At 44.5% G+C, this 16950-nt stretch overlaps 2 protein-coding genes across 6 annotated transcripts in view; one reads left to right on the top strand and one right to left on the bottom strand.

Annotated features, from left to right (window-relative positions):
- LOC111819401 (uncharacterized) overlaps positions 1-3874 on the top strand; it is a gene marked incomplete at its 5' end in the record, with an annotated part of 6952 nt that extends 3078 nt beyond the window's left edge. The window contains 2 exons of the mRNA XM_023725854.1: positions 2720-3030; positions 3824-3874. Coding sequence (XP_023581622.1) covers positions 2720-3030; positions 3824-3874 — 362 coding nt within the window. The remainder of the gene's footprint in view (positions 1-2719; positions 3031-3823) is intronic.
- Positions 3875-7182: 3308 nt separating this feature from the next.
- The window catches only part of LOC111819400 (SLAM family member 9-like), a 27701-nt gene continuing 17933 nt past the window's right edge, over positions 7183-16950 (bottom strand). For 2 of the 5 annotated variants that reach the window (XM_023725850.1, XM_023725853.1), the window contains exons 3-5: positions 12918-13229; positions 8890-9068; positions 7183-8563 (exon numbers count right to left, since the gene is read on the bottom strand). In XM_023725850.1, the coding sequence (XP_023581618.1) occupies positions 8375-8563; positions 8890-9068; positions 12918-13229 (680 nt within the window). In that variant the 3' untranslated portion in view covers positions 7183-8374. Of the gene's footprint in view, positions 8564-8889; positions 9069-9963; positions 10569-10892; positions 10949-11136; positions 11275-12917; positions 13230-16950 lie in introns of those variants that run through there. The other 3 variants (XR_002823049.1, XM_023725851.1, XM_023725852.1) reach the window with 3 other exon arrangements.

Raw genomic sequence — 16950 nt, 5'->3', positions numbered from 1 at the left:
GACATGGCTTAGATTCCCAGCCAATGAACCTCATGCACATCCACCACATGTCTGTGTGTTGCTATGATGCAGAACAGGTTTCAGCAGAGCTTCCAGACTAAAACAGACTAGGAAGAAAGGCCTAGTGATACCCTTCTGAGTATCATTCAGTGAAAACCCTATGGATCACAACGATCGCAGCCCGTCATGCATGCGGTCACCATGAGTCAGGGCCGACTTAATGGCAGCTAACAACAACAAGGCCCTATAGGCTTCACCTACTTTTATATTAATTTCTGGGCTCAGAGTTCCAGCATGTAGTAAGAATTCACACTCGTGCCCATGCACAGTGTAGCCTGGGATTCCGACTTCTCACAGAATCCACCCATAGTACAGGGCAGGTGGCAGCCTCGCAAGCTGATTTCCCAGGTCAGAAGATAGAAATTTTCTCATCCTATATTCACCCCAGCCCCTTACCTGGCTTTGTGCAGCATCCCTACAAACACAAGACCATAGCTAAAACTTCATCCCTTTTTGCGATGTAAATGACCCCTTTAGCACTGTGTTCCCTCTTGTTTTTTGACTAAAGGTCTACTGAATCTCAGTTCCATATCTAAAACATTCTTTCTTATATTTTTTTCAAGCATCATCAGAGTGTGTTAGAGTATGAGGAGGGGCTTCCTGAGTCAGCTCAAGTGCCTTCTTTTCTGGAGGTTTCCACAGGTTTTTTTTTTTTTTTTTTTCATTACTGTGAAATCCTTTTATACCAAAACCACTAAGACTTGGGGCTGAAGCAGCCATTGCACAGGCAGAGGCTAGAACCCAGCTGAGAATGCAGAACTCAGTGTTCAGTTTTTGACTTCCAAAATAGACAACAGCATATTTTATTGATAGAAAAAAAGAGAGAGATTTGTGTGTGCCAAAACCAGAGATTGTAGACTCAGAGAATAGAGTTCTCTCAACAAATCACAAACTACAAAGATATCAGTTATGACACGAGATATACAGAAATGGAAAATGGGGGGGGGGAATTAAGTAAACATTAAAGATATGCATTAAGGATGAGGCTGATTAAAGCTTGGAAGGGGCTTGAAATGGCCATTCCCAATGGTCTCAACAGAAGGGGCTGTGGAGCAAGGTTGGGGAGCAAGCCAGGTGATAGACATTCCAGATCAGCTGAAAGGAAATACAAAAGCAGAGGGGCTTAGGTCCTGCTTACAATTTACCTGGGAGAAGAGCATCCCCTCTAAAGGAGCCCTGCTGAGTAGAAATTGGGGTATGGTGTGTTTAGGTGGAAAAGGGGCCTCCAGAAGTGTTACAAGTCCCATGAGTCTGTGCATGATGTTGGGGCAATTGAGATGTTGTTATGGGGCCCTGTAGAGGAAACAAGTGTTAAGAGGACCATGGACCAGAAGCCACCTCAGGTCAGAAAGAGGAAGGCTCAGAGTGCATGGACCTCACCATGGAGGCTGTTTCAGGAACTGTGGACACCAGCAGCTGCCCACACTTCCCTGAGACAAGCAGAATCTGTCCCATTAGCGGCAGATGCAGCAGATACAGAACGTGATACTTAAAGACTAGGACAAAATTCCCTGGCAAAAGCCCATAAGGATTATAGAGAACAGCATACAGATAGGAAGCCTCTCCCCCAACTCCATGAGGACAGGGAGGGAGAGAGGAGAACAAAGAGGATGGGAGGATGGGGGGGGGGACAGTTAAGGCCTTCTTTGACTAGTACTGTTGTGCTAATCAAGCAGTTGGGGTCTCTGGGCCTGATAGTGTTTAATCTGACTCTTTCTTTCATGGAGATTTCCAGAGGTTCCTTGGAGATCTCCCTCTCCCATGCTGGGGATCTCTCACCTGCCCTGTCACAGGTAATGCCCACTCAGGATCGTCACTTACATCTTTCTCTTTGGCCCCTGGTTCTTGGCTGGTCCACTTCCACGCAGGCTCTTTCTATTGGGGTTCTATTGCCCCTCCAGATGGCTCTCTTGACAAAGTCCTTTTAACAAAGTCTTATGCCTAGTTCATGGAAAGCATGTACATTTACCTCTTCATTGGCAATGCAAGTTCTTCTCAACCAGTAGCAGTTCCTTTTCCGCTACCATCTTAAGCTGTTTCAGCAACACCTCTCCCTTTACATTTCTCAGTGTGAGCCAGGCACTGGTTCTCTACACCCCCCACCCCCAGCTGTAGGAACACACATCAAACTCCCTAAATGGTCCCAGTGAAGCCGCTCTCACCAGGCTTGAGTTGAGGGACAGGCACCCATCCAAAGACATTCTCTGCTGCCTCATCTCCAAATGTGAGCCTTTCTATGTCTTCAGTACTGATGAAGCTTTAAGAGTCCCAAAACTCATTTTCAGAAACTCCTTTGCAAATTCTGTACCTGGAAGATATTTTTCCAAAGGTTGATGATCCCCTCCAAGTGCTATGGGGACTGTGAGGATCCCAGGCTTTGTGTGAAGCTAGTGTGAATTCAGCTGTGTGTGGTGCCGGCAGGGGTGCAAGTGGTGGACAGAACTGAGTGACTTTGGCTACCTAACCTTCTCTAAACCTGGGATTCTGTACCACTTTCTCATTATAATACTTTGGCAAAACTGTTTCACCTTGCCAACGCTTAGTTTCTTCAGCTGTGAAATGCCCCACCTTCCGAGCAGGATGCTCTGAAATTAATGAGATAATGGATGAGTAATGTGCTGTACAAATATAATAATTATTTTGTCCCCTCCTACACCAGAGCCTGTCCTCCTCCCTCAGATCCTGGCCAAGTCATTCTCCATTACACCAGGCTGGTGCAGTGTCACCCTGGAGAGTAGGGCCACAGGGGCCTCAGAAAACCTGAACATGACATGGGAGAACAAGGGCCTCCCCAAGAATCTGGATCAGACAGGAACACTAGGACCGGACAGCAACTCCCGGACACTGACTCTGAGTCTGCCTGTGAGCCAGCATCTGAGCAGGCCCAATGCCAGCCTCACTTGTGTGGTCAGCAACTCTATAGACAAGAAAAATGCCACCTTACACTTGGGAGAATTCTGTTGTACTGAAGTAAATGCCCAGAAAGTTAATGAGATCAGCTCTAGGAAGACCACTTTCCCAGGAGTTTGGGGGTGGGCATTGTTCTTTCTTACCATCATCAGTAATGTGATATCCCAACCTTTCCAGCCCTTGGGACAATGCCAAGTAAGAAAACCCAGAGACAGTAAAAGTTGCCATGTGCCCGAGAAAAGGGGGGCGGGGGGAGAATCGGGACTTTTGGGAAGAGAAAACTATACCAGGCACTGACGTGTTCCTCTGCTCTGAATCCCACTTGAAGGGCCATTGAGTGGATGAGCAATCACATTTGCAATGACTGACCTCATGGAAACTAATATCAAGGGGAGAAGCTAGTCACTTATAATGTTAGAGAACTTTTCATAGTCAGAGTTGTCCAAAGATGGAATAGATGGCTTTGGGGCATAGTGAGTTCCCTTTCACTGGAGGTGTGTAAGCACAGATGCACAGTCATTTATTGGGACAGAATAGAGGTAGAATTCCATGATCTTTGAGTTTCCTTCCAACACGGACACTCTTCGATTCTAGGAAACTCCCACTGGCAATAGCACATGGGATTATTCTAAGCCCCAAGTCCCGATTTACTCAGACCCATCAAGTGAACTGGAGTCCCTGACATTGAATCAGCCTATTGAGGGAATGTGGTCAGTGCCAGGATCCAGTCACCCAGAAGCCTCTCACTCCCTGCTCTGCTTCTGACCCGACAGAGACAAGAACTCAATTTCTGTTCACATTACTGTCAACGATGCTAGCAAAAGGCCTTGTCCTCCTCGTGCTCTTTGGGAAGCTGGGCTTCCAGCTCGCCAAGATCAAGTTTGCTGCAGAAGAAAGGAAGTGAGAGATGCTCAAGCAGATTTGATGACTAGATTGGCACTTTGTTTTCTTTTTTGTGCTTTGTCAAGTTTTCTAACTCATAAATGACTGCCCTGGAAGGGAAAACACGTGCATAAGTTTTTCAATATTTTCTGTGTTGATTCCTTGAGGTTTTATATACCCATATAAATCAATGTCAGTAAATTGCATTTTCCAGAAATTGTCCTTTTTATTAAGATTTTTAACTTGAATAGATTTTCATTATATATTACATCCTCTTAGAAGGTGGGTTTTTTGCTTGTGTTTATTTGCTTTTTCTTCTTTGCTCCTTTAAATATGAGAGGATCTTGCCGAAATTCTAAGTGATAAATTAAGTGAAGATTCCAACTCAATACCTACGGATCCCATCAGCCAGTTCATAGTTTCTCTGTTGGATGCATTGACAAAGGCAGTTTGGTGGTTCAGCTGCTGGTATGTGAGGTATTTATGGGTGCCCTGTCCCTCCACTACCTCTGCTAAAGACTTGGAAATAAGGAAAATAAGAGTGAGTTTGTCTGGTGTCGGGGGATTTTTGATATTGACAGCAGTGGTATACAAGATCATTTCATAGAGATTCCAACTTGTGGACCAGGACAAGACTTAATCTCAAATATGAACATGACTAAAGAAAGAATATGCCAATCAAAAAGGAGTTGATAAGAATCAGAGCATAAAGACAGGTGAATGATAGAGACAAACAACGTGCTGTCAGACTGGCAGGAGAGCTCCACGCACCAGGTGGGTAAATCCTACTGTGGAGATAGAGAGTTCAGACTCTCCAAGACCAGTGGAATCTGCAGCAGCAACATCTGCCCATCTGTCCTGACTCCTGCTTACCAAGTAGCCCGCTGATACCTTGGCTTCCTGAGTGATTTAACTTTGGGAAGAGGATTCATTGATCAGGCCTATGGGACTATCCAGTCCAGAGGACAAGCATACTTCTTAGTGTAAATTAATAAATACACACTCTGTTTTTTTACATCAGTGTCTTATGAGGCTATTTGGCAAGATTTTGCATCCAAAAGTCAAGTCAGTTCTGGGCAAGAGATGAGATGGAGCTTCTGAGCTCGGCCTCAGAGTCTGAGGGACAGACCAAACCATGGTGAATTCCTCAAAGTAATACCAGTCTGTGGGCCTTGTCATTCATTCATTTCTTCACTCAACACTTTCTGGACTAAGTGTGAGGACATATTGAGAATTATCTTGGAAGATAAACTCTCAGCCTCTCCTTGCCATGTACATTCCCACTTGAATTTTATAAAGAGTCCATATGGACCAAAGGCTTCAGGTCTAAACCCTACTCATGCACCAGAAACATCTATTGAGTTTTTAAAATATAGACGATGCCCAGTTGGAGGATAGGATCCAGGCATTCATGCTTTTCAGCGATTTACAGACAGGATTTTCAAAGCCTTGATCAACAGCCACGATTATCAGCAGTTCACAGGGACTCTCCATTTGGATCAATTACACCAAAATTTTCATATTGCCTGCTCTGTCTAGAGAGATTCAGAGATGTTTATGGGTGGTTTCAATAAAAATCCTGAAGGAGTCATTTGAACACAATAGAAACTGAAAGGGGGAACATGGGTATAAATACTTCAATTGGTTTCCAAGAAGATAAGCTTCCTGTTAGCATAAATGTGGTTTAATCTTTCTGAAGCACATTCCAATCATGTCACTTCTCTGCTCAAAAATTTTAATAGATAATTTTTTTAAATGTTTTGGAAAACGTGATGATACAGAGAAAGTGACAGAGCCCTGAAGATGACTACTCTTAATTATTTGGCATAACAACTTTTAGACTTTCTTCATGACCACATCAACATATGGGTATATATTTTTATAAAACCAGAATAATACTATGCATACTTTTATGTAACACACTTAATATTCCATGAGAATCTTCCCAATTCAGTACATAAACATGTACCTTATCATTATTATATAAATATTATTCCATCATGTGGGTAGAATGTAATTTATTTAACTGTATAATGCAGTGGTCAAGAATTTAACTCCAAGGTCTGAATCCCAGTTCGGCCATTTATTACCTTTTTGACCTTGGGCAAGTTCATTAACTTATCAGCTATGCAGTTTCCTAGGAATAATAATGGTATCTACATATTACGTTTTGCAGCTTCCTCTGAGGTCTCATTTGCCCATAGTATTCAACAGCCCACATAAACGCACCTTCAAGTCCCTGTGCTATGGAGAAAAATAGAGCCAGGAGGAGTGATGAGGCTGCCAGGAGGAGGTTGTAGTTTTAAATAGGGAGCTGGGGTAGATCTCACTAAGAAGATAACATTGGTGCAAAGACATGAAAAAAGTGTGGATATGAGACACGAAGATACCTAAAGAAAAAGAATTCCAGGCAAAAGCAAAGGCCCTAAGGCAGGAGAATGACTGCTATGTTCAAGAAATAGAAAAAAGGCCAGCGTGGTCTAAAAGCAAGGTTTCAGCAGGTTGTGTTCCTATCTGGAAGCTCTAGGGGTGAATACATCTCCTGATCCTTCTGGTAGTTGGCAGAATCCAGTTCCATGCAGTTGCACAACTGAGGTCTTGGTTTTCTTGCTGCCTGTAGACTGAAGGCTGTTCCACCTTCTAGTGGCTGCCTCATTCCTTGGTTCATGACCCACTTCCTCCATCTTCAAAGCCAGCAACAGCAGGTGGAGTCCTTCTCACATTAAGTCTCTGACCCACCCTTTTGTCTTTTCTTCCTCTACTTTTAAGGACCTTTGTGATTAGACTGGGCCCACCTGTATAATCCAGGATAATCTTCCCATCAAAGGTCCTTAACCTTAATCATGTCTACAAAGTCCCTTCTGCCATGTAAGGCAACATATTTGCAGAATTCAAGAATCAGGATGTGGACATCTTTGGGGGCCATTGTTCTGCCTACTACAACATCAGAGACACTGAAGAGAGGAAATCTGAAAACTGAACCCTGGGACATAGAGGTGAGAGAAATGAGAAAGAAACCAGTAAATGAAACACAGGAGCACCCAGTGAGTAGAAGGAAAAGAACAGCGAGTGCTGGATGTGAGGTGAAGACAATGTTTTATGGAAGGAGTGACGGATGTGTCCATTACTGCAGAGAAGTTAAGGAGATGAAGACTGAGAGTTGACTATCGGATTTAGCAATCTGGGGTTCTTGGGAGACCTTGACAAGAGCAGTGTCATTGGAGAGCTGGGGGAAATGCAGGATTAGAGAGAATTCCAGAGAAAATGGGAGGGAGTTGGAAAGAGGAAATATAGAAAATGCTTTCAGATAATTTTGCTATAAATTGGAACAGAAAAATGAGACAGTACTAGAAGGGTCATAGGGTTCTTTTAATGAGAGAAGTTACAGTATGCTCGCATACTGATAAGAATAATCCAGTATAGATTTTTAAAAGCTAATGCAGGGAAGAACTTGTGGAGTGATGTCACTGCATAGCCAAGAGAGAGAATCTGGTGCTCAAGAGGAACACCGGGCTTACAGGAGCTGCGATTGTTCAAAGTCACAAGGGCAAAGGCAGAAGATAAGAGTTCAGATGCAGGGAGGTGGGTAGGTCTGGTGATGGAGCCTCTGGAAGTTCTTCTGATTACTTCTATATTGTCAGTGCAATAAAAGGCAAAGTAATCTGTTGACAATGAGGATAGGGAAGAAGAATTGGGGTTCAAGAAGAGACAAGACATGATCATTGTCATAGTTTCCTAGTGCTATTACAAAAGAAATACCACAAGTGGGAGGCTTTAAAGAAAAGAAATTTATTCTCTCACAGTTTAGGAGGTTAGAAGGCTGAATTCAGGGTATCAGCAATAGGTAATGGCTTGCTCAGTCTGTCAGGTCTTGGGGAAGATGTTTGTCTCTTTCTGCTTCTATTCCTCAGTTTCTTGGTGATCTTCATGTGCCGTCTATCTTCCTTGCTTCTGCATGCTTGTTTCTGTTTCTATGCTGCTCTTTATATCACTCAGAAGTAATTAGGTTTCAGACATACCCTATACTGGCATGACCGCATTAACGTAACCAAGAAAACCCTTTCCCAAATGGGATCAGATCACAGGTAAAGGGGTTAGTATTCCAACACATATTTCGGGGGACACAAAACCCCATTCTCTACTTAAGGAGAAATTCCTCTTTCAGCCATCAGCTCCATCAACAACCCAAGCTCAGCCGGAGCTGGAACACCTGACTCAGAAGCCTGGAGTACTTAGAAGAGAACGCAGCACTTTAATTGGGGGAAGGGACAGATAGGAACAGGCGGAGGATATTCTTATCTGAATATTCCCAAGATTCCAAGGTCTTCAGTGGCAATGTGGTGAAGGGGTAAGACAGGAACTTTAGACAAATCCAGTGTTGGATTTAAGATTTGCTCTGCCACCAGTTAGCCAGCAATTTCAGTAGCCTCACATAAAAATGGGGATAATAATCCCTACCATCAAAGGCCCTTTTAAGAATTCAAAGAAATATTTATAAAGTGCCTGGAACAAAATCTGGCCCTTATAGGCTCAGGAAAACATGATTTCCGTCCTCTGTTTTTTCCTGCCTTAGCTGGGGTGGAAAGGTCGCTTGGTAGTCACATTTTACACTGCTCCTGGGCTGATGAGTATTGATGTGCAGCCATGACTGGTCACCAGGCAAGCTGGGTGAGGAGATAGCATCACTCTCTCCCTCGTCTTTGTGCTCAGCCTGAGGAGAAGAGGTCAGAGACAGGGCCCTGTTATGAATCCTCCTCCTTCGCCCATCCCACCATACAGCAGGCTCCTAGCATTGCTTCATAATGCTCAAGCCCTTACAGAGACCCTGTTCAGAACTTTGCTTTCTGAGGTCAGAGATGGGGCAGCTGAGCTGAGCTGAGGTGAGAGGGGAACCAAGAGGAATCTAGGCCGCCATACAGGTCACAGCACCTCATGGTAGTAAAGTCAGCCCATCTCTAACACAGGAGCTGGGGCCTGAGAAAAGAGGAGAAGGCTGTGAGGAGGCGAGGACCCACAAGCAGAGAAGAACCCACATACCACAGGCTGCACCAGGTCCTCAGTCAATATGAGGCTGGAGGTGGGATAGGGAAGTCCCCACCTCTGACTTCTGGGCCACACAGGGTCATTGGTAGTCATTGTGTCCTCCGCTGCTTCCAAGCAGAGCCACCACTGAGACCACCTGCAGCCTCTGTGCTCCATGTCACTCTGCTGATCCTCTGTGGGAGTGGGAGGAAGACTGGCTCAGACCCTTCTCAGAGGTGTATGCTCTCCTTGGCACTGGCCCCCCATCACGCCACCATCTTCCTGATGGACCCCCAAATTAGGTTCAGCAAGGTAGATGCATGATGCCAATCCAGAGCAGACTATGGCAGGGCCCTTAAGTGATGTCCAAGGTGTCCGGAAAGGTCAGAAGTATGAGACGTCATTTACAAACTTTGGAATCCAGATAGGCCCCATGGAAACTATAGCTTGGGTAGGGTATTTGGGTAGGATGAGCTGGATTACAATAGGTAGGAGTGGGGGTGAAGAACAGGGAGAGGGAACCTCATTCCAGGCAAAGAATAGGCTTACCAAGTGTTTGGGCAGATGACCAATGTCCAGCATGGCAATAGGGGGCTGGGAGCGCAATAGAAGAGCCAGCTGGAGAGGGCTGGACCTGAACTTCCTACAGCCTTGAGGTGTTAGAGCCCATAGCAGCCCCACCATGGCAGAGAGGGCTGGGAAGTGGGTTGGGAGGACACTGCACATCTATTCTTTCCACTAAGTGCCCTATCCTGGGCCAGAGGAAGAGCTAGGGCTATTTATCTAAGATAAAAACCCCAACTCTGGCCTTCTGGAGTCATTCCCTGGGAAACAGAAGGCAGGGGAGGGCCTGGATATTACAAGTTCCTCTTCCTACTCTACAGAAAGGAAGGTTTGGGGCCCATGGGTGAGGCTAAGGCTTAGGTCCAGGTTAGTATAGGTAGCATAGATGAGGGCTCTGGCCCAGCTGTATAATATACACTACACAGCCCTCTAAACACACACACACACACACACACACACACACACACACACACACACACACACACACTGCCCACTACACCCAGGGAGCCTTAGAGAAGGTTGGCAAAGGAAGCCTTGGGCCAGTCCCTTTGTGGGCTCCCACCCACCCATGCTGTTTCCATCAACCCCCAACTCAGCATCCAGATCCGAGATCCTGACTCCCTCCTCGTGCCATGGTCAACACTTCTACACAGTCCTCATGCCTGGCATTGTGTTCTCAGAAAGACACATCCCAGTGATGCAGAAGAGGCTGTGGAAATTTGTCAGGTGCACACTAGGCAGGGGTCCTCTTTGGGAAGAGAGGAGAATATTTCAGGAGCCAGGTCAATGGCAAAAGAGAGCTCACTCCACAAGGTTGAGCATCCTGAGTGTTCAGGCAGCCTGGGGAAGGCTGGAGGGGAGAGGTGAACAGAGGAAGGCAGAGGGTCACATGTGTGCAGGGAGCTGTGGTCAGGAAGGTCAGGGTAGCACAGACCATGGGCCTCGGGAGCTGGATCACAGCTGGAAGTTCCAGTATCTTCGTGGTGACAGACTCAGGGTGGTGGTGTCCCAGGAGTTCCAGATTCTCCTGCCTCCTCTAGTTAAATGTTTATGGCCTGGCCTGGCTTCTGGACCTCACTGTAGACAGTAGCGAAGGTCTCCTTTTCTTCCATATGTTGCCCACGGATACCCTGGGAATGCAAAACAGAGGGTTCCTAGAACACCTGGGGTTAGGGTGGCAACCAAGGGACCCACATAGAACCAATGCCTGCTGACACCCACTGCTTAAGGTTCTCCCAGAGCATCAAGCAATATGCTGGCTCAAATTGCAAATTGTCTTAGTAAATACTGTTCATTGTCCTAGAACAGGAAAAGAGGTAGTGGGGCCAGAAACAACAGATTCTGGGGTTTGGAAAGCCCAGAGTGGGTAAGTGAGGGGCTTGGGACTGTCCAGGCTGGCCACCTCTCCCAGCTCTCACCTACTTCTTGCCCCTCAGAGACTCCTGCTGGCTCACCATTGTATAGTAGAGGTCACCATCATTGTCCCTGCAGTCCTCTTGCAAACGTGGACCTGAGCCACAGACGGAGAAGAATTTGACTGTGTGTCTTGGAAACCTGTGTCCCTCCTCCACTGCCATGAACTCCAAGGCCATGGTCACACCCCCCATCCCCTCTGCAGAGCTCCCTCCCCTTGCAGCAAGATGCAGGAGAGTCTAGTGGGGGAGAGTGTCTGATCCTGGAAGGAGAAGTGCAACCTGCCTCTTCCAGGCTCCATCTTCTTCTTCTTCGCACGTGTCTTCCAGAGGAACAGTCCAGCTCCCAGGGTCACCAGCACAGCCACAAAGGCCCCAAGGATGATTCCCAGGGAGTTATTCTTGTCGTTTTCTTTTTCCCCCACTACGAGAGAGTGAAGAAAGGTAAGGCAAGAGATAATCTGAGAAACCCATTGCCAAGAGGACTCAGAAAGAGAGCAGGTGGGGACTCTCGTGGGGCCTGGTTCAGAAGCTGAAGGAGGGAAAGCATAACAGGCACATTCATTCACCCAGTTATTGAGCTCCTGCTTGTTGCCAGGGATGCTGACAGGAATAAGGTGTGCTCTGCTCCCTCAAGGAGCCATCACTTTGCCCAACAGAGGGATCGCAGCTGTGATAGAAGTTTGTACCTTGTACACAGGTCTTCAGGGAGAGCTTCCCAGAGGAGGCGATATGTAAGCTGAGTCTTGAGGGAGGAGAAGGAGTTTCCCAGACGTTGAGGGTGGGTAAGGCATTCCAGGAAGGAGGAGCACCATATTCAGAAAATGGCTGTGTTGAAATGTCAGTCCCTTGGGCATGGCCAGCAGCCTGGTTGCAGCAGGCAGGAGGGGCACAGGACTCGAAGGAGCAGTAGGCATGGAGGATCAGAGAGAGGCAGAAGTCTGGTCTCAGAGGGTATTGTGGGTCATGTTAAGTGTTTGACTTCATCTGAGACTCCAGGATGTGGTAGGAGGGCTTTAAGTGATGGTATGACACCATCAGATCCCTCCAGTACCAGGTGGAAAGTGGATTAGAGAGGGCGGGGCTGCACATTGGATACCAGTTCATTCATTCATTCAATGAAACACTGATTCCAAGCACACTTTGGCCAAAAGCTGAGATACAAAGGAGAACAATATGTAGCCCCTGCTCTCAAAACCTTCTAGCCTGCAGAGCAGACAAACACAAAAAACAGATCATTCCTACTCAGCACAGGATGCACTGTGATTAAAGGAGGCCCAGAGCAGAGCTCTAGTCCCAATTGTGGGGTAGCCATAGTTGGCTCCTTAAAGGAGGTGATGGCCAAGGGCAGAACCAGCTACAGCACTGATGGGGCCCTGTGTGAAAAGAAACTGTGAAGCCCCTCATTTAAAAAGTATTAATTTTTAAAATTAAATTTAAATTAATTATATTTAAAATTTGAAGACATAAACCACAGAGCATTAAACCCAGTACAGGCACCTTCAGTACACAGCGCCCTGTGTTACTGTGCAGGTCTCATGCCCAGGAAAACAGACCTGGCAGTAGAGCATCCCTCAAGAGGAGGAAGAAGGAAGTGAAGGACATGGGGCCTGGAAGCTCTGGTGGTACACAACACATTCAGGGAACTCCAAGCAGTTAGGTATAAAACATGTGAGACTGGAAATATGGACAGAGAAGGGTTTACACCAGAATCCTACAGGGACTCACTGGAGGTCAGACACCACAGATCACACAGAGAAACAACACAATCAGGTTTGCTTTTAAAAGGACCTCTCTGGATCCACAATAGTTGATGTGTGGGGGAGGAAAAAATATAGGTAGGACCAAGCTGTGGGAAGGCACTGCCTGTAGCATCATGGACAAGGATTGAGCTGAGAGACATTTACAAGCAGAAACAATTTGGATGTGACTCCCAGGCATGCGTATGGGGTAATCAGGTGGAAGGTGGTGCTAGTACACATGTCGGAGAGTAAAGCATTGAGCCCCTCACACCCCAATGCCACAGGAATTCCAGAGTGCCTCTTCTTTCTGACATGTTCTACTCACCATGGACACAAACTTCTCCCAGGTCTAAGGTGGCATTTTTCTGGTCCTTGGGGTTGCTGACAACACAGGTGATGCTGGCATTGAGCTTGCTCTGGGGCTGGCTCAGGGGCAGGCTTACAGCCAGGGTCCAGGGGTCGGTGTCTGGTCGTGGTGTCTCTCTCTGCTCCAGGTCCTTGAGGAGGCCCTTGCTCTCCCAGATAATGTTCAGGTTCTCTGTAGCCCTTGCGGAGACGTTGCACTCCAGAGTGACATTGCACCAGCCATGTGTGGTGGACAAATACTTGGTCAGGACCTGGGGAAGGGGGATGGTCTCTGTGGTAGGAGGGGACAAAAGAAAGGAATTTAAGAAGTCAAAGACAATTCTGGTGAGAACTCAGAAGGAAGTGAGGAAAGTTGTTACACTGGAGACAGTACAGATGGTGAGAAGCAGCAGCAGAGAAACAGCAGCAGCAGAACCAGGAGACCAGCACAAGACAGGGCTAGAGCAGATCCACAGAGCAAGAGAGATGAGTGTCTTTACGCAGGCGGCTTCTGGGCGGAGTGGGATGCCTCCAGGCATTTAGCGGTGAAGCTAGGCTTGCCGACCCAGGGAGCAAGAGAGTTGAGTACCTTCCAGTCAAAGTTTACTGGCAGAGTGGGTACCTCTAGACACTTAGTGGTGGAGCTAAAGAGCTTTGGAACACTTGCCCCAGCAGGGCAGATGAGGATGGCGAGACCCAAGAGGCCATGAGGCCAAGGAATCAGGAAGCAGAAGCTAAAGAGACAAGGAACAGAGGAAGCAGAGCTGCCTCAGTCTTAAAGGTAAGGCCACGACCTCTGGGGTCTCAAACGTTTAACACTTAGATGGACTAGGAGAATGGGGCAGCCCAAATTCAAGGCAGCAGAATTGCCATTCCAGTGGACCTGGAGGCAGAGCTGAAGCCCAGGGCCAAGGGGTCTCCACTTAGAATCCAGAGAGTATGGTCAATACCTACAGTCTGTAAGGCAGGGCCATTGCCTAAATGGTCTCAGAGAACAGAGATTATTTTCAAGCCTTGAGGGCTAATGTAATGTGTTCTGCTGACTTGCTTGGTGCCTGTTATCCTTTCTTTCCCTCCAATTTCTCCCATTTGTAATGGAAATGTCTAGCTTGAGCCTGTTCCACCATTGTACTTTGGAAACAGATAACTGCATTCTAAATTTCACAGATGTAGAAGGATTTTTGGATTTTAGACTTAGAGTTGATTTAAGACTTTTGCTTTGATATGACAGGGTGAAAGTATTTTACACGTGGCAAGGACATGAATTTTTTGGGGCCAAAGGGTAGAATGTTATGGATTGAATTGTGTTTCCCAAAAATGTGTTCCAATTTGGCTAGGCCACGGTTCCCAGTACTGTGTGATTGTTCATCATTTTGTCATCAGATGGGATTTTCCCATGTGTTGTAAATCCTGCCTTTATGATGTTAATGAGGCAGGACTCTATCTACAAGATTAGATTGTTTCTTAAATCAATCTCTTCTGAGATATAAAAGAGATGAGTAAGCAGAGAGACAAGGGAATTTCACACCACCAAGAAAGCAATGCAGGGAACAGAGCATGTCCTTTGGACCCGGGGTTCCTGAGCTGAGAAGCTCCTAGACCAGGCCAAGATGGATGACAAGGACCTTCTCCTGGAATTGACAGAGAGAGAAAGCCTTCCCCTAGAGCTGGCACCCTGAATTTGGACTTCTAGCCTCCTAAACTATGAGGGAATAAATTTCTCTCTGTTAAAGCCATTCACTTGTGGTATTTCTCTTATAGCAGCACTGGTGTTCTCTGAGCTTCCTGGATCTGTGCTGTGATTTCTAGTTTTATAAAATTATCAGTGGTTGTTACTTCTAATATTTCTTCTGTTCCTTTTAGATGACTTAGATGGCTAAGACAGACTCTAATGGAAAAAGTGGAAAATATGTAAGAACAGATAGGTAATCTAAAAAAAAAATTGGAAGTCTAAAAAATATTCAGAAGTAAATGTAAAAAATCAAAACCATTGTCACAGAACAGAAGAATGCCTTTAATGGGCTCACTAGTAGATTGAAAGAATCAGTGTCCTTGAAGACACATCATTAGAAACTTCCCAAACTAAAAAGTAACGAGAGAAAAGACTGCAAAAAAAGAAGAACAGAATATCCAAGAATTGTGGGACAATTACAAAAGGTGTAATATATGCATAATGGGAATAACAGAAGAAGAAAGACAAAAAGGAATAGAAGAAATATTTGAAGTAACAACCACCGAGAATTTTCTAAAACTGGAAATCACACCACAGATCCAGAAAGCTCAGAGAACAAAAGCCAGAATAAATATCAAAAAGTCTACACCTAGGCATATAATATATTCAAAGTGCCAAAAATCAAGGACAAAAAGAAAATTTTGAAAGAAGTGAAATAAAAAAATATACTTTACCCATAAAATAACAAGGATAAAAATTACATCAGACTTCTCTTTAGAAACCATGCAAGCAAAAAGAGAATCAAGAGAAATATTTAGTGTTGAAAGAAAAAAACCACCAACCTAGAATTCTGTACCCACTGAAATTATCCCTCAAAAGTGAAGGAGAAATAAAGATTTTTTTTTAGAAAAATAAAAATGAGAGAATTTGATGTCACTGGACCTGCCTTGAAGAAATTATAAAAGACTTTCTTAAGACAGAAGGAAAATGACATAGATCAGAAACTCAAATTTACATAAAGAAAAGAAAAGCTTCCTAACAAGAATAAAGATAATAAAATCTTTTATATTCTCTTTCTTAACTGAGCTAGCAGATTAACATTTGTTTAAAATGACAGAAACAATATTTTAGATGATTTTAGCTTTTGGATGGGTGAAATGTATGACAGAAATGTGGTCACCAACAAGGGAAAGGAGAGAGGAATTGAGAATACTCTGTTATAGGTTACCTGTACTAAATGTGAAGTGGAATAGTGTTATTTGAAAGGGGACTTAGATTAATTATAAACATATATTGCAAACTCTAGGACAACCATTAAAAATATTTTTAAAGAAGTATAATTGATATGTTTCCATGAAAATGGAATCATACAGATTGCCTAGTTAAAACAAGGCAAGGCCAAAAAACGGAGGAGAGAGGACAAAGAAGGAAAGTAACAGATAGAAAACAGTAACAAATATGGTAGATATTAATTTTATTATATCAATAATCACTTTAAATGTGAATGGTTGAAATATAGCAGTTAAAAGACAGAGCACAGCAGAGTAGTTGGAAAAAAAAAAAAACCCAATATATGTTGTCTACAAGAAACTCACTTTAAATATAAAGAGATAGAGAGATATATACACTGCTGGCACTAATCAAAAGAAAGCTAGAATAGCTATATTAATTTCAAATAATGCAGATTTCAGAGTAAGGAAATTTATCAGGGATAAAGAGGAGTATTACATAATCAGTACATGGCCATTTCTCCAAAAAGACGTAACAATGCTTAATGTGATTGCACATAAAGACTATCAAAATACATGAGGCAAAAACTAGTAGAACTGCATGGAAAAGGAGAAAAATTCATTATTCTACTTGGAGATTTCAACATCCTTCTAGCAGTAATTGGCAGATCCAGCGAGCAGACAATAAGTAAGGATATAGTCCAACTGAATAGCACCATCGTTCAGCTGGATCTAATTGACATTTAGAGAGTGCTTCATCCAACAACAGTACAATACACATTCTTCTCAAGCTTACATGGAATGTTCACCAAGATAGACCACATCCTGGGCTATCCAACACACCTGAACAAATTTGAAACTATAGAAATTATACAAAGTATGCTCACAGATCACAATACAATAAAACTAGAAATCAATAACAAATATAGCTGGAAAATCTCAAAATATTTGGAGATTAAACAATGCACTTCTGAGTAACACATGAGTCAAAGAAGAAGTCTCGAGAGAAATTCAAAATATTTTGAACAAAGTGAAAATACAACTTACCAAAATTTGTGGGATGCAGCAAAAGCAGGGCTTAGAGGGAAATTTATAGCATTGAATGCACACAT

Source organism: Trichechus manatus, unplaced genomic scaffold (genome assembly GCF_000243295.1).
Source record: "Trichechus manatus latirostris isolate Lorelei unplaced genomic scaffold, TriManLat1.0 scaffold00488, whole genome shotgun sequence".
NCBI classification, from domain to species: Eukaryota; Metazoa; Chordata; class Mammalia; order Sirenia; family Trichechidae; genus Trichechus; species Trichechus manatus.
This window is presented reverse-complemented; position numbering and strand designations above follow the sequence as displayed.